The 22,406-nt window shown below is 40.8% G+C and overlaps 1 protein-coding gene and 1 long non-coding RNA gene across 2 annotated transcripts in view; one reads left to right on the forward strand and one right to left on the reverse strand.

Moving 5' to 3' along the window:
• The window catches only part of LOC109284386 (uncharacterized), a 243,873-nt gene that overhangs the window by 152,852 nt on the left and 68,615 nt on the right, over positions 1-22,406 (forward strand). The window lies entirely within an intron of this gene.
• Positions 1-22,406, reverse strand: part of TPO (thyroid peroxidase) — a 73,251-nt gene that overhangs the window by 8,077 nt on the left and 42,768 nt on the right. The window contains exons 7-12 of the mRNA XM_059726945.1: positions 17,852-18,110; positions 16,675-16,845; positions 14,207-14,444; positions 7,820-8,028; positions 4,758-4,928; positions 1,947-2,078 (exon numbers count right to left, since the gene is read on the reverse strand). Coding sequence (XP_059582928.1) covers positions 1,947-2,078; positions 4,758-4,928; positions 7,820-8,028; positions 14,207-14,444; positions 16,675-16,845; positions 17,852-18,110 — 1,180 coding nt within the window. The remainder of the gene's footprint in view (positions 1-1,946; positions 2,079-4,757; positions 4,929-7,819; positions 8,029-14,206; positions 14,445-16,674; positions 16,846-17,851; positions 18,111-22,406) is intronic.

Raw genomic sequence — 22,406 nt, forward strand, 5'->3', positions numbered from 1 at the left:
CAAGGTGCACATGTGTTTATAACAAATCCCAACCTCTTGTTGCAGATCCCAGTGATCTAATTTTTCTACATTAATCTGCATGTTGGTCTCACTGGATTTGGAATGGTCTACAAATTGCTGTATGTCTTAACTTCTGCTAAAGGAATATTCTGCAAATTAAAAAAAGAAATACCTATAAAGAGTACAGAAAAGTGTCATTTCTCTGCTTTTTTAAAACTAATCTGGCAACAACACAAGACTTATTTTTTAAATACAACCAGCAGGAAATGTCACTCCAGCACACAGAAGCAGATCATCCCCTTGGAAGTACTCTGAGAACTGTTAGTGGTCCCAAACCACAGTGTGACAACCAAGTGCATATCACATAAATGAGCACTTCAATATTTGCAAAGGTGACAGTGCATACTATGAGTCTCCTGGGAAGGTATCAGTTTACTTTTTCTCTGTGCAATTAAAAATAACATCCAGCTGGTTTCAAGGTTTCATAGGTGAGGTGTGCAGTGAGATGGAATGTTAGAACTGTATATGCAATGAGATTCATGGCCCATTAATAATATTGCAAAATACAGCATTGCTTTAAAAAAAGAAAATGTTGTGTTGTAGTGAGAGAGAAATTGGAGTTCTGATTAATACACCCTATTAGACTCACCTTGGAAAGACTCTGAGTGTGCTTTTTGTAGGTTATAACAATGAATCAAGATAGCAAGTTCCTTAGTTTCATTGCATGAATGTGAATTAGTTCTGTCGTCACAGTCTCTCTGGAAGCAGGAACCCAGCTGGCATTTTAGGGAGCTGATTCTTCTGCTTCCACTCTCAGAGACAATTGTTTATAATGCCCTACAAGATCTAAACTTAACCAAATCATAGAGCTAGATAAATAGGTTTCTGTGAAAAGAGAAACCAGGGCCATGAAGAGGAAAGGGCAAAGATAAGGAAAGAAAAAGAAAGCAGAGTGCAGATAGGAAGGAATATTGGTTGTAAGTAAGGGGTCTGCATTTTTGTTCGGTTTAGCACAGTGAATTTAAAGTCAATAGTCTGAGAAGCTGGAGGTTGCTAATGAAATACAGAATCTTTTATTATTACATCACCAGTTAAAATTGTATTTAACTTGATAGTATTTGAAAGTGGCAACAGGTTTGGAGTTATTCCAGCCATCAGAAGTCCATGTAGAAGGCCCAGGGAAATCTGCCAGAAAGGTTGAGGAGTTTAAAGAACAGCTCATTTACATGCCATACTCGGTTAGCCGATGCAGCTCTGAAAGCGAACAGCATTACTTCAAACGCTGCATGATGTGCTGATTCCATGCATAACAGGATCATACACTGCTACCAAGATTTCCTCAGAGATAATTTCAAGATTATCTCTTTCCAAATGAATTTTATATTTGTCCAAGCAGTGAAGGAAAAGGATGTAGGTAACCAATTTATGTATACAATTAGCACGAAAAAACTAGAATATGGAAATATTTATGTTCCCTTTTTTTAACAACCTATAAGGCACAAGTATTATACTATAATCTGTGAACAGTTACTACTTCTATACAGCTTTTGCAGTAGAATACTGTGTACTATTAGCAGTCTGAAAAAATAAAAGTTGAAAATCTTTAAGCCTAACTTTGGCTATTTAATAATATTACCTCAATGTTTTCAATATCCACTATACAAGCATACAGCTCAGATAGATTGAAAATCAAGCACTCTCAGAGAATGATTAGGGAATATCTCAAATACTGGAATTATTCAAAATGAGATTGGATTATAATTGTGTCTATATTTCATTTGGCAGACTCATTTTGGTTGACAAACTGAGTGTATCTTTACAGGTATGGCTGATTAAAGTATATAATTTAAACAGTTAAAAGTAGATTTTGAATAACAACTATCTTTTATTTCAAGTTTGCAATTTGCATACCCAGATCACTTGAATGGTAGGAGCAGATACATTACCTATGCAAGTTCTTCCATCTTCTGCCAGCTCATAGGGATCAGAACAAAGACATTCATAGCTGCCTTTGGTGTTAATACAGTTAGCAGACGGGTGGCAGGGTGAACTCATGTGGCTTTCACATTCATTTATGTCTGTAAAATAAACAGATCATGATAATTAATGGCCAAAAACTATCAAGATGATTTACTACATTATTAAATATGCTTCCAATAACCGGTATTACAAAGAGAAGAACACTTGTACACAAATTCCTAGATCCTGGTCCACGTATTAGACATCTAAGCTTATGTGACTGCTTGTACACAAATATGATCTTGCTTTATGAGAGTGATTCCACTTTGTTTGTAGAGGCACAAAGTTCTTTTATTTCCTCTCAGTGGGCTGCTGTAGGTGCCTCCAAGAACATGCAGGCACTGAATAGATTACCAGTGGGAAATGCCAAATTCCTGGCTATGTGCAAATTTCTCCACCTCAAGCATCTGATTCAGGGCTGAATACGCCATACTTCCATTATCTTAGGATCCAAATCACCTGAAGGGGAAGAGGAAGAACAGGACTCACCCATATTTTAGCAAAGGATAAATACTCTGCAATGTTGTCAATATGTGCACTAGGTAATTTAAATCTCAAGTGAATGTCTACAAGAGCTGCATTTACACCTCTGAACTGGATTTTTGAATGGTGGACATACCCTAAGGAAAAAATATAGACAAAATAGCCTACCATACCCGCAGTCTAGTGTTGACTTAGCTGTTTTTCTACAACCTGCCTCAGGTATCCCTTAAATACAACAAGCTCCATTATTTCCATTTTAGAGATGGAAAAATAGAGGCGGAGTGAATTAGGCCTAGATTCTGCCACCCACTTCCATATTCATTCTTTGCTCTGCTGAAGAAAATAAGGCTGTGAAGTATGAGAATATAAGAAAAGCTGGCAAAGTCGGGCATCAACTGATTTACATGAGCCAACAGGAGTAAGAAGGTGTTACCAGCATGCATAATACTGTGTTCTTGCACAGTAGTACAAGTATAAAGTATAAGTGGTATCTACTGTGAAAATAAAGTAGCCTCTGTACAAGCGGTTTCCTGATGATTTTCTTTTTATTACAAAGGTAGTGTCTACTTAATGAAACATGGCTTGTTTTCATATAGAAGATATACAAACTTTTGCTTACATTGTTGAACATATTCATAAAAACAGGGATGAGAAATGATTAATTCATGTAACTTATTTATTCAGTTTTCTGCCAGAACATTAATATATTGAAAAATATATATTATTTATTTAACAGCTTTATTTCTTTATATGGCATTTATGTGGGTGGAATTCTGCAGACAAATAGGATTTCAATAAAGGGAAGGCTGCAGATTTCATTTGATTTTTTTGTATCTGGTATACAATTAAGGTAAATAGCTGTCTATTCTACTGTCACAGAAATACTGATAAACAGACTTTACTGAACATCAGCAGTAACACCTGCATTAAAATTAATTTGCCACCACCTACAAAGTATTCCTAAATATGGCCTTTTCAGATTTAATTTTCTCTAAAGTTCTCATAAAGGCTAAACAATTTCAGTATATATAGGAACTCAGAAACCTGAGCACACAGAGGAAGATGAACCCTACATAAAATGAACTCATATGCAGTAAAACTCCCTTAATAAAATGTTTGTAATGCCCCCTTTCTCCTCTAATCTCCTCTCCCATTCAGTAGCAAAAAGAGAAAGAAACACAAAAGGCAACACGCTGAAAATATTCATGAGCCATGTTAAGAAAGAAAACCTGCACTGTGTAATTTTTAACTGGTACTATTTTTCATGTGCATTAATTCTAATTCTAATTAGCAAATTTATAGGAAGGAGCAGGAGATTCAATTAACTACTTTTATAACTCCCATGCTCTTTACTGACTAGATATCTGGATTCATGGTACTATACTAGTTAATTATGGGGCAGCTCCCTTCAAAACATCACTGGAAAGATATGGGGTCTGTCCCCAGTTGCTCTGCTATGATGCTGACTATAGGAACAAAGGAAAGTGTGCTTCTCACTTGTTTTCGGTGTAATACTCAGCAGTAGTCACAAAACTTCATGCTAAGTTCCTGTTTTGTAGAACTCAATATTTTCCCTTGACATCATTCCTGTAAGTTGACTTATGAAGCAGACTCGGTAGAGTTGGAGCATCTATTTAAAAATCCCTTAAGTACTTGTATGGAGTTACAGCTAAACTAATTTCAGAAGTTTAGCTGTCTCTTCAGTTTAAAAAGCACACCCCTGGCTGCTACGATATGGAAAGTGAAAGTTTTGAAACAGGTTTTTTTTAGAAGCATAGAATCATAGGGCTGGAAGGGACCCCGAAGGATCATCGGGTCCAGCCCCCTGCATGAACAGGAAAGACATCTGGGGTCAGGTGACCCCAGCCAGGTGACCGTCCAGTCTTCTTTTGAAGACCTTGAGGGTAGATGATTGCACCACCTCTGGGGGGAGCTTGTTCCATAGTCTGGACACCCTAGTTGTGAAGAAGTTTTTCTTAATGTTCAGCCTGAAACTATCTTCCAGGAGTTTGTGACCATTGTTTCTAGTTTTCCCCTGGGGCGCCCCGGTGAACAGTTGTTCACCGAGCCCCGATGTACACCTCTGATATAGCGGTAAGCCGTAATCAGGTCCCCTCTCAGCCTTCTTTTCTTTTGGTTGAAGAGTCCGAGATCCCTCAGATATTTTAAAGGATATAATATAGGGCAATTTTATTTTTGGTGAATAGTGTAAGTCTTTGGCCATTACAAAGTGAGACACATTTAAATATAGATACCCATACAAACTGGTGGTGGAAAATTCCATTCTTTATTTGTACAGGTTAATTGTTCTTCTCCTTGTAGCTGGAATCCAAATTGACATGAATAAATCACTATGGATTTTCCGAGTTCTGAACAATATACAAAGTCACCGTTTTCCACTTTCATTGGGACTCCACATGTTTCCTCTGGAAATAAAGGGAGACATATATATTAAAGATATATGTCAGTTTTAATAGTTTTATCTATATACCGAACATCATTTCCCATGTCCCTGATACATTGACTGCATGTATTGAGTCAGGCTTAAACTTAACCAGGAATTAAAAATTGGACAAAAGCTGTATTAAAATCTGTCAGAAAGAAGCATTATTCTTGTTAAATATTTACTTTTTCATACTGAACATTGTACAGTTATTATTTAGGATCTGATGCAAAAAAGGTGGATTGGCAATAATTAGCATCACCCACCTAGCATCACCCTCAGAGTGGAGCTTGCAACTGTGAATTTGGTTCCTAAGGTCTCTTTAAAATGACTACAGAGTAGATTGCATCTCAGAATTGGAGTCATAGCATCCAGTATGCTGAGTGGTGAGATGGTTAAGCTAGCCTGAAGGAGAAGTGTGTGTACAATCCCACCCTCTCCCTGGCTTAGATAGCTATGCAAGACAATATTCGCAACCCTGAACTTCACTCTGAATTTAGGAACCTAAGTCATCTCTTTGAGTGTAGATGAGTTGCTTCCTCCTTTCTTTTAAAAGGCATCTGGAAAAGAAGGTAATGGGGAACTGTTGACTTTCATCTTTTATATAAGAGACTATAAGTTAAAGCACTCATGTACAAAGTAGGAGAGAAGAATGTAGGCATTTTCCAGTCAGAGTGAGTTCAAACCAACAACTAGAAGAGAGTGCTCAATACATCATGATATTGAGGAGAATGGGTTGGGCATTTTGTTAAATAGATGCTGTTATGCAGAAAAGAATGCAAGTCATGGGGCCAGAAAGAGAGAAATAGTGAACAAGAGTGAGCATGAGACTGCAGCCCAGGGATGAGGTCACTCACTGTAGAGTGGGTAGACCTGGTTATGATTCTGGTCCCCAGGACTGTATTTGGACAAATGTATTTAGGAATGTGACCAGCACTCAGACACTCAATCCTGCCTCTCTCCACCTCAGTAGCATGGTAGTCATTCTGGGCATACACACAGTAGCAGCACTCGAGGCACTTACAGAACTTCATTGGTGAACCTGAAGTATGCAGAGACTCTAAGGTCATGTCCATACATGCAGGCATGTGTGGTGTGTGGCACCACAGACTGCATGCTTGCAATGTTATAATGTGCCCTGCATTGCAAATTTGCAATTGGGGTAGGGGGATAAATTTGCTACCAGGATTTCCCAATAGAAAAAAAAACAAAAAACCCAAGGAAAAAGGTGATGCAGCACATGCTACAATAGCATGTGTCAGAACAAACAGAGACACAGTCCTCCAGGGAGATGCTGTGGCTGCTGGCCAGAGTGTCTCTACTATTTTATTTGTACCCTGGCTGCTCCAGCACACTGGGAGCCAGGAGGAGTGGGGAAAGGGCAGTTTGCCCAAAGCAGAACAATTTGTCCCTCACCAAAGCACACATGCAGGGGCGGGCTCTGCTGCACAAAGTAGCGCCACAAATTTGTGCTGTTACTATTTGTGCCACTGCGGCTGCATCCAGAGTGCAGCCATGAGGTATGTGGCAGTGCAGACATGTCTGTGGCACCACATACTACATATTTAGTTGTTTTCTGTGCTGCAAGGAAGCAGCGTGGAGGGTTTTTTTGACCGCTGGATATCTGGAGAAAAAACACAGAGCAGCGCATGCACAGGCAGTGTGCACTGCTCAAAAGTGGAGCTGGACCACCTGGAGCTGTGCTGTGGCTGCCAGTTAGACTCCATGTGGTGCAATTGCTGCTGTTGCAGCCCCAGAAGACCCCCAGGACCCCAGGTAAGGCTGCTGGGGCAGCCTCCCCTACTGCTCCCAGGGGTAACTTGCCACATGCCAGAGTATGTGGCATGGGCTTTTCCTGGGGACAAACAGAGATGGCACAGGGTGCCAAGCTGCTAGTTGTCCCCAGGGAGCCAAACATCCACACCACATGTGGATGCGGCCTGCAAGTATATGCCCTTGCACATCTGGATACAGCCTAAGGAGATTAGTAGCAATTCTGTGGATCACACAGTTAGCCTCAGGCAATGAAGACCTTTTGTGGATCTGGGCTGAGGTAGAATTTATATTCTATCTATATACCATATTTACCCAAATCCAAGACAGCTTTGAATTTAGGGCAGCCTCCAATAATTAGATTCTATAAATGGAAACTTTATAAATTTAAAATTTTCCATGTATAGAATCTAATTATCAGAGGGTCATCTTAAATTAATGCATCACTCCCCAACGGATGTAACAGAGCAAGCAGCAGCACAGGGGGACAGGCAGTCAGGGGTCAGATGGCCTGACTCCTGTCCCTTGCCTCCTGCTGCCCATTTCCCCCCACTTTCCCCAATGCTGCCTGCCTCCTCCTGATGCCTGTGTACCCTGGTACCTTCAGGACCTGAGGCCTGGGCCTCCTTCCCCACATGATGCCTAAACTCCCTCACACACCTTGCCCCTGGCACTTATTCCCCAGCTGCCTGCTCCTCTACTATTTCTCTGCCCTCCATCCTGCCTCCCTCCAGGCCTGCACCCCCTGACCCCTTGCTGCCCCACCATTTGCCCCCACTTTCAGCCTGCGCCACCATGCCTGATGTACCCCTGGCCCATGCCTTCCTTCTTGGCTGCACCAGGTCTTTCCCTCTCCACTGTTGCTTCCTCTCTATCATGTCTCTGTTTCCAGCTCTGACACTGGTCCCACTGTGGCCCAGGACGCAGAGTACCCAGCTCGGCAGCAGTGGTTGCAATAGCTCTGGCCCCAACTTAGGTCATATGGGAGAGCTTTGATGAACAGGGGATTTGAATTCAGGGCTCTCAGCTCTGAAGACAATGTTATAACCAATAACCACCCATTCTACCTAGTCAGAGAAGATGCTTAATTTTCTAGATTACCTTGCTCATAGGTTTCCTGCCAAGCTTCTAAATTTATTCCTGGTATATTGTCACATGACTCAAAGTCTTCAGGAAACTTCCCAAGTTGAAAAGCATCAACTGGCACTTCTGAAAGTCCTGTATTGTCACAGATTATGCGGGACAAAGAATGTTTTTTGAGCTCATGCCTTTGCACTTCTGTGAAAATATCATCATTTTCCCACCAAAATCTGGAAAGATAATAGAGGCATAAAAAGATGAAATTCAAAGAGTTGAATATTCATGATTGCTGATACAGTGTTAGTATAAAACCAAAAATAAACATTTTAGCAAAAGACAGTTATGAAATATACTTATTCATGGAGATATAATAATAATTAATTTAATTTAATTGGTTGAAGATTTACAAGCCCATCTTAAAACTCATAAAGAACTCAGTCATACAAAGAGCTCAATACCCCTGCAAAGTACCAAACATCCAGCAACCTCTATGGATGTCAGTAAGAAATGTAGGTGCTCAGAACTCCCTTGAATGGCTCATTGACAATGGAGGATCCAGGATTGAACACCTGCTCTGACAGAGATAACTAGGGATCTGGGTTTTCTGTTCCCCATGGAAAAATGGAGAAAAATGTGGATTTTACCCTTTTCCTGAAGAAAATGTGGATTTATCATTTTACCAGAGAAACCTGTGGATTTTGCAGTTTTGCAAACTGTTCTCTGCAGGCTGGCAGAGTTCCAGCCTGCAAGGGGCTGGGAGGAGTGGGAGGAGGGCGGTCAGGTGGGGGGCACCATGTGCCTGTACAGGCACATGGTCCTAGGCAGCCTGGAGAGCAGGTCCCGCAGGTAAGTGTGTTGGGAGGGAGTGGGGAATTGAGGCCCTGATAGTGAGGGAGGGAGGGAGTTGGACAGGCTGGGGCTGGGGCTACTGCCCAGCCGGATGGTGCATGAGGCTTAGGGGCCCAGGGCCACAATTTGTGGCCTCAGGGCCCCAGGGGGGAGTGGGACTGGGCCACACATGGCTTATCTGGGGGGCAGGAGGGAGGGACCAGCTCCCCTCCGCTGCGCACATTCCTGGGGGGTAGGGAGGACCCATGTCCCACCAGATCTGTGCATGGGGTGGAGGCAAGTGTGGGTTGTCTGCTGTGGGCTTGGGCTCCACACTCTGCTGCCCTCCCCTAGGACCTCTGAAGCTCAGCAGATGCGACCTGGCACTGTGGGGCATGGCAGGGTTGCATGGGGATCTCCTTGCCACTGCGAGCTCCTCACTGACCTAGCAACATGTCCTCTGCCCACATGGCTGTAGCAGGGGGTTGCAGGGTTGTGCCGCTCACTGCTGCCATGCTGGCAGGGCAGTGAGGAGATTGCAGCGGCAAGGAGATCCCCGCATGGCTCTGTCCTGCAATGCCTGGTCAAACCTGCTGGGCTGTGGAGGCCCTGGGGCAGGGCAGCAGGGTAAAGATCACAAGCCTACAGTGGGAAGCCTATGTCCACCCTTGATCCCCACACAGATCTGGAGGGCATGGGTCCCCCCTACACCCCTGGGAGTGCATGCACCAGCAGGAAGCCACCCCCCTGCCTGAGCCCACAGCAGGCAGGCAGCAGCGGGGGAGCTGGGCTCTGCTCCACTGCAGAAGCTGCTGCCTCCTGTGAAGGGGAGGAGGCTGTGGACTTGGGTCCCTGGCCCCATAGCCCTGGCAGCAGGGTATCCCCTCTGGGAGAGCTAAGGGTGGCAGAGGGCTGTGGGTGGGGGCAAGGGGCACCAGCAGGGCCAAAGGGCTGTGGGTGGGAGGAGTGAGGAGCATCAACAGGGTCAGGGGACTGATGCGGGGCGGGGGGGGAGATGAGCACCAACAGGTTGTCGGGGAGCATAAGGAGTACCAGCAAGGCCAGTGGGCTGTGGAGTGGGGTGAGGGGCATGAGCAACGCCTGGAGGGCTAATGGGGGGGAGTGAGGGGCACCAGCAGGGCTGGAGGGCTGTGGGGGGAGTAAGGGGCATGAGCAGGACCATGAGTCTGTTGGGGGGGGGAGTAAGTAGCATCAGCAGGGCGGGGTGGGGTGGTTGGGGGGAGTGAGGAGCCTTTCATTTTAATCACAGATTTTGGGGGTTTTCTCAGAGAATTTGTAATTTTTTAATCAATGAATTTGCAGTTTTTTATCAGGGAAAACAAGGACCCCTGGAAATAACTCAGAAACCTCTGCTTAGGTATATCTAAATAAAGAGGATAAGATCCTGTAATAAAGGAGCTGAGGAAAAGTGTCTAAAAAACACTAATGTGTTAACATTAAAGGAGAGGATTACCTATCCATTAGTGTACTAAACATAGGTTTATATTGGAAAGTTGCAAAGAGGAACAGGTTGAAGCTGTTCTTGAATATTTCTGTTTTTCACCACCACTGCATTCCCACCACCATTGCATCTACAAGTCCACCCAGGATCACAGCAGTTTGAGCCAGCCCCAGCAGCCCAGTGCTGGCAGCAGGCTTGGTGGGGTCAGCCCCAAATTCCAGGTTGACCGTTGAGTGGTGGAAAGGCTAGCCATGGCATGAAAGTGCTGAAGTGTGGGGCTAGGTGGCCTGCACTTTAGCACTCTCGTGCCCCAGCCAGCCCCTGTCACCATCTACACATGCATTTCAGTGCATGTAATTACTCCACTGTAGGATAGTACACTGTCCCCAACAGTACTATCCTAAGATTAAGTTAATTAATTTACTGCACCATAATACCAGTGCAAGTGTAGATGGTGATGCTTTACCAAAGAGCTAATCAGTCAATTCAGCAGCAAAGTGCAAATGTAGATGCACCCAAGACGTATCTAACATCAGTATCACCATCCTGGTGTCAGAAATATCTAACACCAGGTTTTAGAATAGAACACTATTCTAACATTATTCTTACATGCAGAGCTAGTAATCAGTTCTTGCTTTTCATACTTAACTGAAAATATTGAAATCATGAAGTAATAGTTTCAAATTGCATAAGCTGTACCTGGTGTTTAGTGTTTCATGCCCTAGCAGTTAGACTGCACATTTGTGACATAAGTATTTATGTATCTCCACAATATATGCTTAACTTACATTAGAGGACTGTTAAAATGATTTAGGAAACCTTTGTGTAATGTAAAAAATGCTAGTTGAGATTATGAAATCATTTCTGCAAAATGTAACATCAAATGCCTGTCTATGAATATGGAATCCTCCATTTGTCAGGCATATAATCTCTCCCAGACTAGCTACAATAGAGTTATTAAATATAATGTTTGGATCAAGTGACTAGTATGCTATGAAGGCTGACTGAAACTGGAAGAAACAACTTCCTTCAACATGTTTTCAACGGAGGGTAGAAAAATCACAAGCAGCAGAACAAAGAAGCCACATTGTTGGAACAGGGAATAGGGACATATATACTCAATGGACTCACAGGAGGAAGCAGCAGCAGGCTCAAAAGAAGAAGAGTGAAGCTGGCTTTTGTAGTGCTTGAGGGGTAGTTGCTGGGGGCTGATCCAGGCCAAAGAAAATGAGCTGAGCAGAAAAGACTCCATGGTTCAGACAGCAATTCATGTATTGTAGGAGGAGAATTCTGAACACCCAAAAGACTGAACCAATCACAAGGAATGTACCAGGAAAATATGTGTGGGGTTTACAAGTTGTTTCTCTTGTACTACTAAGTAAAGAGCAATAGTATTTTCACTTGCCAGATGAAGAAGCAAGCCATAAAAGAGAAGGCTTACAGCTTTGGTGAGATTCTGGGAGATATGCAAGAGCAGCCAGGAAGTCTTGGGAACCACCTGCAGTAGATTCAGAATTCAAGCAACTGGACTGGAGGTCTCTATTACTGTTTTCGGATTTGACTACTTGGAAGAATTTAGTATTATCTGCAAACTTAGAGATTTTACTGTAAGCTTCAATACCCAGGCCATTAATAAAAAAGTTGAACAAAACCAAGCCTTGCATAGATTCTTGTGAGATGCCACTTTCAACCTTCTTTCATCCTTACCCTTCACTTCCTATTTTTTAACCAGTTCTCAATCCTAGAAAGAACTTTCTCTCAAATCCTGTGGTAACTGGGTATCTTTTTGTGTTGCTTTGTACCTTGTTTTTTAAAAAGTCTTGGGTGAAGAACCTTGTTGATTTTTCAAAAATACAAATATATTATGTCAACCACACCCCTCCCCCCCAACATGCTTGTAAACACCCTCAAAGAACTCTAGAAAATTGGTATGGCAGGAGTTCCCTTTATAAAAACCATTGTGACTCTTCTCTAGCCATGCATATCCATGTGACTACTGATTTTTTCTTTATTATAAATTCTACCAACTTGCCAGTACGACTTTTTTGGGCTTTTTCAGAATCATTGAGTTTTGTCTGCCTGAGAATTTTGAGTGGGGTATGCCAATGCCCTGGCTTAAAGGTCTTACCCCTCCAATTAGATTTTCAGATTTAGACCAATAATGAAATTTGGGGTCAGGAATTAATTTACCCCGTTATCAGATTGGTATGGAGTGACTGTAGATATGCAGGGAGACTGCTTCGACACTGCAATTAATCAAGTCTGCTGGAGTGTGCTAATGAGCGCACTCCAGCAGCCTCTGTATCTCATGTATCAGGATCTCTGCACTTCAAAATGGCAGTGGGGGTACTTTAATTAAAGCTCATTCAATTAGCTTTAGTTAAAGTGTCCCCGCCACCATTTTGAAATTCAGGCACACTTGCACATGAGGCACTAAGGGTGTTTCCATTAGGGTTACTCACGCCCCACCCTGGAGCATGTGTAAAAATACCTATAGTTTTTCAATGATGTTTAATGCACACTAGCCTATTTTAATGTGCATTAACTAAATAGCATGTTTTGTTTAGTGATGCTTTAATGAGCATTTAAATAGCGAATACACATTAAAGCACACGTGTAGACATGCACTTAGGCTACTGAACTAAAAGATATACACCTGGAGATATACTTTGTCACTAGGCAACATGCCACAGACTTTTATCCAAAAAGCCTTATGGCAGCCATCCAAAACCTGATAATACATCTGTTATCATGTTTTTATTTACATATGGGGTTTTACACGTGCCCTTATTCTATCACCTATTTAGCTCTGTTGTGCCTCCTTTTTTCTCAGAGACCTAAGGAAGGTTACTATGGTATTCCACAGCTTGCTTATGTATCTCCCAACTGTTGGTTCAGTAAAAGATATCATCCACAAAAAGCCTAAACTATAATGATGAATTTTAACCAGTCAAAAATCTTGCTTGATTTTGATTTATGAGACTGAGCCAGCATCTGGGAACTGATATTATGAACTAAGCCAGCTACCATTGGTTCAGAGACTACATGCTTATTTACATGATAGGTATGTCACTTTGGCAATGAAATGGAGTTTGGGCCTTAAGGCTAGATTTAATAAAGGACTTTGGCACCTAAAGCAGGACTTAAGTGGAAAGGAGGTATATAAAAGGAAAAACTTCAATCCAAAATAATTCCATTTCATTTCTGCCTAGCCTCACAAGTCACCTAAATGTTTGACTTCCAAATTATCTAGGTACCTAGCTTTCTGCTTCTGCATGAGTCCAGAAATGCCATAGTCTTAGCAGCTACATTAATATGAAATGAGTTTCATCAAATAAGTCAAGATTATTATATGAATACTTGTTGGACTGGACTTTAACTAGTAATAGATTATTTGGGTCCTTCTTTTTCCCCCAAATTCCATATCTTCACAAACCATATCCATTCTTCAGGACTTCCAATGGATTTTAGAATCCGTTAGAAATAGAATATGAGCCCTGCTACACATTAAAATTAAAGCTGGATAGAAACCAGCTCTAGAATTGTTACATATTTTCAAGCACTAAGTTTATAGCTGGTTGGCTCTTTTTATAGCTGGATAGACATTTGTGCAATAAAAATGCACTTGTGGCCAATCTAAATTAATTGTGTGAATAACCAGTCAATTGTGTAATACTTATAATGTGTCGCATGGGCATTTTATATTTTGAATGCAGTGATTAAGACAGAATCCCTTATTCATTCAAAGTCTGAACCTTCAGTTCTTAAACTCCTTTTTTCTCCCAAAGTGAAGTTTCATACACAGAAACTTAAATCTCACATAGGGGTTATGCAGGCAGGAATTTGGGGAGGCAGGTATCTGCCTGCTGGATGCTGACACATCTATCCACAGGAATGATCTTTGTGTAGGCAGGAATGGAGCACACTTCCTAAGAGAAAAAAATAGGCAAAAAGCAAATTGACTAAAATGACTAAGCTATCAAGGGATAAAGAACAAGGGAACATAGTAGGAATTGTTAATAACAACATTACTCTTTCCTTTCAAGTCTTATTTCTCACACCTGTAAAATACCCAACAATTTTTGCTGCATAAAAATCAACAGTTTAAAAATGCTCACCGGTCACCTTCCCTCAGTGCTTTCATTTGTTTTCCAATTAGACATGCAAACAGTGGGCCAGTTCTAGCATCTGGAAGGAAGTTTTCTGCTAGGCCACCAAGCCAAACATCAATATTGTTAGGATGATGGTACAATTTTATGATTTTTTCAGCTATTTTCTTGTTAACTATAATCGTATTCATGTAGGTTTGAGTCTCTAGTCTTGGTAAGTCACAGAATTCTCGCCAATCATTGTAACCTGTAAATATTACATATATAATAAGATTAGACTTGAAAACTCACTAATTAATGTAACATTCAAAATTAATTAATTATTTGGATGAGATTTTGACTTATTCACAATGAATAGCATCTAATTTTGAAAACAGATTCATTAGAATTGACTGAAACCAACTGGACTTCTTAGAGAGTAAGATATTACTCAGTGGTCACGTCTACACATGGCTGTATAGCGCCTTTGTTACTTGCTAAGGGAAGTACTAAAAGATGGTGCAGGGACAGCCCATATTGTGCTGTGCTGGCTGTGCATGGTTATTTTTGGCCACTATATCGCTGTAGCAATGCACTATAATGAGGGAGCGCACAACTCCAACATAGCAGCAGCATCACAGTTTTTGCCAACAGATGCTACGGCACTTAGTGCATTGCTATGGCACCGTAGCATCTTGTGTAGATGCACCCACTGGGAGCATCTACACATGCATATTAATGTGCTCAAATAAACTCTGGTGCTTATTGCACCAGGGTTTATTGCTCCCCTTTGTGTGTTTACATGTGTGCTCGGAAGCATAGCATGTTGAGCCAGGTCAGAGCAGCTCTGGCTGGCAGGGGACCTGGAGGGTGAGCCTGCCAGCCCAGGGCTGCTTTCTGCAGGTCAGCATGCTGTGGAAAGGCTGGCTGGGGCATGAGGGTACTTTAGCACAGGGTTAGCTGGCAAGCAGCCCCCATGCAGAAGCACCCTTGTGCCTCAGCCAGACGGGACATTGTTTACATGTGTGCTGCTGTGAAGTTTTTTACCCTGCAGCAGGATAATACTTGTAAAGCAAAATCTGTGTTAACTCCCCCCCACCTCCCTTGCTCTGCAGGGGTTTTCAGAAAGGTTGAAAACCCCTGCCTCAGATAACTGGAATTTTTAGATACCCGGCACCACCCTTACCCCACTCTTGCCAGTTAACACAGCTTTTGCTTTATTTACAAGAACTATCTTGCTGCAGAGTAAATTAGTTTACTCCAGCCTAATGGGGCACATGTGTAGATATGCAACATTTACTGAGCAGCTAATTAGTTTGCTGAGCAGTAAGCATCTCATATAGATATGCCCAGTGTGATGGCACTTAAGATATATTAATTGATGCCATATCACATTAATAGAAATGTCTGGATATAAAATAACACCGTCATATTTAAAAACTCTGAAAACTAGACCATGGAAACATTTTGGTGAAGGCAAATTAATATACAAACACAAAAAAAAACGTGTTTGGGCTTTGAATTTTTAATAAAAGAAAAAAGAGGAATGGAAATAAACACACCCCATTACAAATACAGAGAGGCACTCCATGTGATTGTTTTTCCCTATGGTTGACCTGAATCTGTAAGGTTGCCTGTTAGAATGAAGAAAAAATTATGGAGGCACAGAATATAATGTCAGAGGCAGTAGCAATGGTTACAAGGTATTATACTGCTACCAGAAGAATAGAAAATTCAGCTTTTCTGAATAATCTAAAAATGACATATTACTAGTATCTAAAACCTAAATTGTTAGAACCATTTTGGTGGAAAGATTCTAACAGCTCATGCTGAGATGAATTCATGGCATCTAATGATGCTTCTCAGAAAGGACAGTGTGACATATGTAGCTATGAAACTGGTTTCTGTATTCTGTGCACTGTACTTTTTTACATCTCTAAGTCTCTCTCTACAGAGATGGAAGTAATTTACATATTGTGCTCTCGCAAAGAGACTACCTTTTTTTTCAGGTAATTTTTATTAAACATAAAAGTCATTTTAGATTGAAGGTTTGAAGTTGTTCATTGCATTTAGAAAAGTAAAATAGGAGATGGTTGATAAATAGTTAAAACTGAATTGTCCCCCGTGTCCCACTCCCCACCCCCCTGCCCATTATTCCCTAATTCAATATTTTGAGATTTTGAAAGTTCTGAAAAGTCCCAATAGCAGGCATAGCTGCTAAAGCTACTCCTTAAAGAGATAATAATCCCTTCACAAGTGATTGATCCATTAAAGTCTCTAGGGGTAAATTTTAATTTTAATGCTAGTGAATAGTTTGTTACTATCAAAGGTAAATTAATTATGATCATGCTGTGTTGTTCTAAAAGCAGCAGTGGTTACACAGTTAAATCTCTGATTAAATATCACTTCAGAACCTTTTGGTATACTCTTGATATACCTCAAATAGAAGTAGGAACTTCCTAATACATAACAAGAAAAAAACAGGAAAAAATAATGACCTGGGAGTCCATGATCACGTCCACGTTGTAAATTTAATGATGCTAAATCCAGCGAACCATTATTTGACAATACAAACAGCTTTTCAGTTAATTCTTCATTCAACATTTGATCTTGCATCTGTAGTTTTGCTGACCTTGCTAGGACACCTCTTAATAACGGGTCCAAACCTCCTTTCAACACAAATCAAATTCAGTGTTACATTATGAGACATAACCCATTATAACTTTCCTAACAACCCTGCCTGAACTGTATTTAAAAGTGCATTTAATGACAAGAATATTACAGTGCATTTTGAAATGGGAAATAATACTGCAATTGAAATTGTGTTATCTTGTTCTTAGGACAACACACATTTAAAAGATCACAAGAGCGTTTAGCCATAAAAGCTTTAAAAGCTTTACAGTTCATTATCAATTTAACACACTGGTTTTAATCTGATAGATGAATTATTTCTAATAATGTCTGTCTGCTTCAAAAGACTAGTTAATAAAAACAAACTTTCTCTGCTGATGTTATTTCTTTGGACACCATTCAACAACCTGAAACAATGATGTAATTAAACAAATGCTCTTTAGCATTAGATGCTCTTAGATGATTCTGGAATGTAAACGGTAAAGCTAAGTACAGACAGTCAAAAAAGCCCAAGGCTGAAACAATTCCATCTTCACAGGATAATCTAAACTGTGGAAATTTAACTGATAAGCAAGTGAACAGACATTCATTTTTGATTCTGGAAATGCAGCTACATGCCTGAAGTGGCTCAGGCCAGCAGCCAGGGGACACTGGAGCATGCCTCCTGCTCAGTTGGAGCAGACAGTTTAGGTCAAGGCTAACCCAGCCACCCTGCAAGTGGGGATTTGCAGGGGAGATGCAAAGCAGCCTGGGATGCTGGGGGACTGTGAGTTAATTTGAATTTGGAGGGGATCTGGGACAGAAATTCAGTAAACCAATTTAACCTAAATCAGTTGAGTCTGATGCTACAGCCATTCAGGTTTATCTTAAACTGGTTTCAGCCATTTTGAAAGTGGTTTATGTGCACTGAACTTCTGTTGTGTTACAGATTTGAACCAGTTTCTGAACACTTATGCAGGTTTAAGTGTAATTTCTGTCACTAGCCTAATAATTTTGAAAAATACTGAAATATTGTGCAAAGTTGTAATCCAATTAAAAGCATACCTTCTTTTATAAGCCTCCAGGGGCTAAAGAAAACTTCATGTAAATGAAGATTTGGGAGGTCTGGATCATCTTGATATTGTGCATTCAGTCGCTTTATTATTGGCTGAATTGTGGCATGACCAAAACGAAAAGCAGCTGTTGAAAAGACATTAGAAACTGTGGGATTTACTGAGGGATCATAACTTTTATATAGTCCAATATATTGATTAAAAGCATCTGGACCAATGATTTTTGGGATATAGTCTCTTAAGGTAATGATCTGAAAGGAAAGAAAAGATATATCTTAGCTAATATTTCTAAAACATGATAATGCTCACCACTTCTAAAGAGCTGTGTAAGAGCTAATTTAAATGCTTAATCACAAATGGAAGTGAAAGGAATTCATTTCTACTGCTACAAATTTCTAGGAAGTTTGCAGAGGTAGAAATTTTCCCAAAAAAGGAAGCACACAGGAATTCCAGCTTGGCTGCTCCCCTGCTCCTCACACCTTTCCCAGACTGGCAACTTCCTGGTCTGAGCTATGGGGATTCCCCATCCCCATTTTCCTGAGACAGAGGTAGTTTGACTGTTCCCCTGATCCCACAGATCATCCAAATTCCTCCCCTGAGCCTCCCCAGATACCTCCTGATAATAGAGGAGTCAAACAGGAGCATACAGGCATTCATTCTGTTGAGAGAAACTCTCACACTAGGGAGATCTTTCAAGTGTCAAAGTAGATCTTTCTTGCAGATGAGACATTTCCTCCACAAGAGGGAGGAATTGTCTGTACCCTGGCAATTTCTAGTGGAAGAGTGGCATTTCTCCCACTAGAAATATAATGGCTGTCTGAGACCCAATAGTTTCAATAGCCATATATGGAAGTGGTTCTCAGCCTTTTTAGAATGCAGGCACCCCTTACTAGACTCAAGGCACCCCTCAGAAAATGCCAGCTCTTAGTTTTCACTTATTTTCTGACTAGAGAAAAATAACAGAGCAATACTTCTGTTGCAAAAAAACTCAGAAAGATCACAAGAGGTTAGAATATGGATTCTTATTTAAAATCTCTGGGTTTATCATTCTTTCTCTCTCTCTGTCTCTCTCTCTCTCATACTTTGCTTTCTGCTTTTCCTTTCACAGAATCTGATGAAGTGAGCTTTGGTTCACAAAATCTTGTGATTGTGTGTGTGTAACCATACACTTTCATTGGTCTATAAGGTGGAAATTGACTCTGCCTTCTATTTGACTTCAAACTAACACGGCCAACTATGTGTCTTGATCTTGTCAATCATGTTTGCATACCTAACTCTGCTAACATTGTGCAATACCACATGTGACCCTTGAAACAATTTCAAGACACTCCACGGTGCTGTGACACCCTGGTTGAAAATCACTGATATACGGAAAGAAAATGTACTTAGTTTACAGAGGGGAACAAACAACTTAAGGTTAGGTTAGAGCCTATTAAGAATTTAGTAATCTAAAATATTGGCATAGCAATGCCCAACTTTTAGGTAAATGGCTGTCAGAGTTCAATTGAAAATCTAATCAATTAGGTGGGGAGAATCATATGCCTTGGAAGGGTACAAGAAACTATGTGTTACAGCTAGTCAATAGGAAACATTAAGTACTGGGGTGTGACATCTTTTCCCTCAACACAACATAACTATTAGTTTGGGCTGAAAGCAGGTATCTCTTTTCACACTGAATCCACAGTCTAGAATCCTGCCCTTAGAGTAGATGTCTATACCTATTCTTTGAAAGAATGAGCAAAGTTTATCATTTTCTGGCTAGATGAGGAAGCGGTGCTGCTTACTTTTTTTTTTTTAATAATAGGCCAATAGCTAAAGCACATCAGCAAGCAGTGGCAGGCCTGGGTTCAATTTCTTCCTCAATCCAAGGGGAGACAAACAGATAACTCCCACCTTCCCAGAAACTGTTTTAACCACCAGGGCCACTTGTACACATGATGGGTGTTTAGTCCCCTAAATTGAAATGGTGGGTTTTTAATTGTGATGATCAAAAACCCACCATTTCAATTTAGGGGCTTCCATCACCATTATGGTGAGGGGCGCAATCCTTTTCTTTCCCCCCTGCAGAGCCTGCCCATGTCTTCCGTGACTAGGGAGCGAGCTGCCAGCAGGCTGAGTGGCCCCTGAGCTGCAGAGAGCTCTAGACCTTCCCTCCAGGGCAGCAGCAGACCCTGAGGCCACCTAGGTGGGCTGCTAGTGGGTGGGTGCTGCCTGGGGAGCAACACCACTGTGGAGGGAAGGTCTGGGGACCCCACAGCTCAGCAGCTTGCCCCCTGGTCACAGGAGAGGTGGGCAGGCTCTGTGGGAAAAAAAGATCAGTGTACAAGCCCCACAATTGCCTAGCATATCCACTAGACCAAAGTGTGGCTTGGAGAGATTACTTGTCCTTCTTATAATAGCTGCCTGTTCACAAGAGTTGATGTGAACCTTAAAAATTATATTATGACCAGATCAAGTATTGGGTACTTAAAAAGTAGTGATAACAACATAAACTATTATAAAAACCTACATAAATTCCCTTTGTTATCATCAGATTCTAAGTCACCTGTTTGTGACACAAATCTTGTTTCCTGTAAGTTAAAAATGACCAGGTTTTAAAATATTCATTCCCAGCATTGTTTGGTAGATATTGTATGCTAAGCTGCAGCCAATTTATAAACTCCTAAAAATCAGAATTTAAAATAGAAATCCTGATAAACATTTCCTATCAAAGTCTTTTTTATAATGTAATAGAATTACTGAAGCGTGTAAGTAATACTGAAGCATATAAATAATACTGACCAAAAATGAGGAAATGATATAATTCCCAGAATAAATGAAATTGCATTATAGATTAAAGATTACATTGAATTTAATAAAGCATAATGGGATGAGTATGAAGTATAGTGAACTCATTAAATACATCATAGGTTCAGTATAATATGCAATAAACCGAAAGGACAAATACACTATAAGCTTGATGCAGTGAATATTGAAAATCTAGTTTGTATTAAAAAACGACATCAGATAATATATTTCATTATCTTAGGCATGACACCCAGAAAAGCAGGCTCCCATAAAATCTATGAGCTATGACTTGTACACCTGTGACAGTCACTGTATCTAGAACTGGATGGGTAGTTGTGGCTCCTTGTCAACTTAAAGTTTTGTACTTTTCTAATTAAAAATGTTCATGCAGCAAAGAAGCTACTTTAAACATGATACATAAGGACTTTGGATGGTTTCTTGATTAGATTCTTCCTTACATGTTACTTGTCAAATAATTAGATTTTTTTAATTGCTGGAAATAGTGTGGTTGCCATTAGTTAACATTTCCCAACATTTTCTAAATGTTATGATCAAGGTTTTCATGATGGTTCTTTTCAACTGTTACATGGTTAGAATTAGCTTTGTGTCCTACCAGTAGCATCTCATAGAATCAGACAAAGGCTGAGGAACTAATTTTCCCAGCCTCACAGGCTAGTAAGAGCAGGAAATATTGAGACAGCAATATTCAAATATTTAAGGAGAGAAGGAAGTGGGATAAAGGGAAACGGTACTGTGTTCTGCTGACGTAAGAACCCAAACTGTCCAGTTTAGTACAGACCAGCACTAACTGGGACAAAACCAACTCTAGGTACAATTCTTATTGTGTGCCTTCCAACTTAATACAACAATTTGAGGCATGCCTTTGCTCTTCTATTGGAAATGGAGTTCATATGTCCTTTTTAGTTGTAGAACTGAAAGAGGGGGTCAACTCAATTTCAGGTTCTCTATTTACTCTGGGACTCCATGTTTTTATTAGGACTAAGGATAGAAGAGTTTTGCATATGTCTTATGCTAAAAGGTGCATGTATTTGAGACTGAGACAGAAACTCATACATCCGTTGGATGATGGGTGTGATGTCAGACAGAAGTACTCTCTAGGAAAGTAAAGTGGAAACCAAGTAGCATACTGGAGAAAGATGTGGAACCTGCCAGAGAACCATAGGAACAGTATATCAGAGCATACAATGCCAAGGATTTGGAGCTACCTTATACATTAATTTATTTAGTTTCATTTGGCAATGAAATGTCACAATTCATATCCTGCAGAAGTTTAAAAAAATAAGCCTAAATGTAAATAGCTAATGAAACGGGTATGACCAAGATTTTTTCCACTGTCCCTCTCTCCCTTGCTGCCTACTGCATTTAAGGTCTAGGGAGTTGTTTCAGAGGCTGTATCCCTAACCCCCATGCTTAATAGCCATTGATGCCTGTTTCCTCCCAGAATTTGTCCAATCCCTTTTTTGAATCTGGCTAAACTGCCAGCTTCCACATCCGCTAGCAATGAGCGCTACACTTTAATTACAGACTGTGAAAAGCAATGTCCTTTTGTAAGTTTTAATAACTAGAGGCTGCTTGGAGATGTTAAAAAAAAGTGCTTTACTTTAAACTCTATGCACTCCTGTGCCGAGACCACTGCATACCCAGAAGAGACAATGCATTATTTGGCATGAGCTAACCCAATGTCTATATAGATCAAGCGCATTAGTGAGGCTTTTCTGGCACTTTTATCCATGGGTGAA

The sequence above is a fragment of the Alligator mississippiensis genome, chromosome 1 (assembly GCF_030867095.1).
Source record: "Alligator mississippiensis isolate rAllMis1 chromosome 1, rAllMis1, whole genome shotgun sequence".
NCBI lineage: Eukaryota > Metazoa > Chordata > Crocodylia > Alligatoridae > Alligator > Alligator mississippiensis.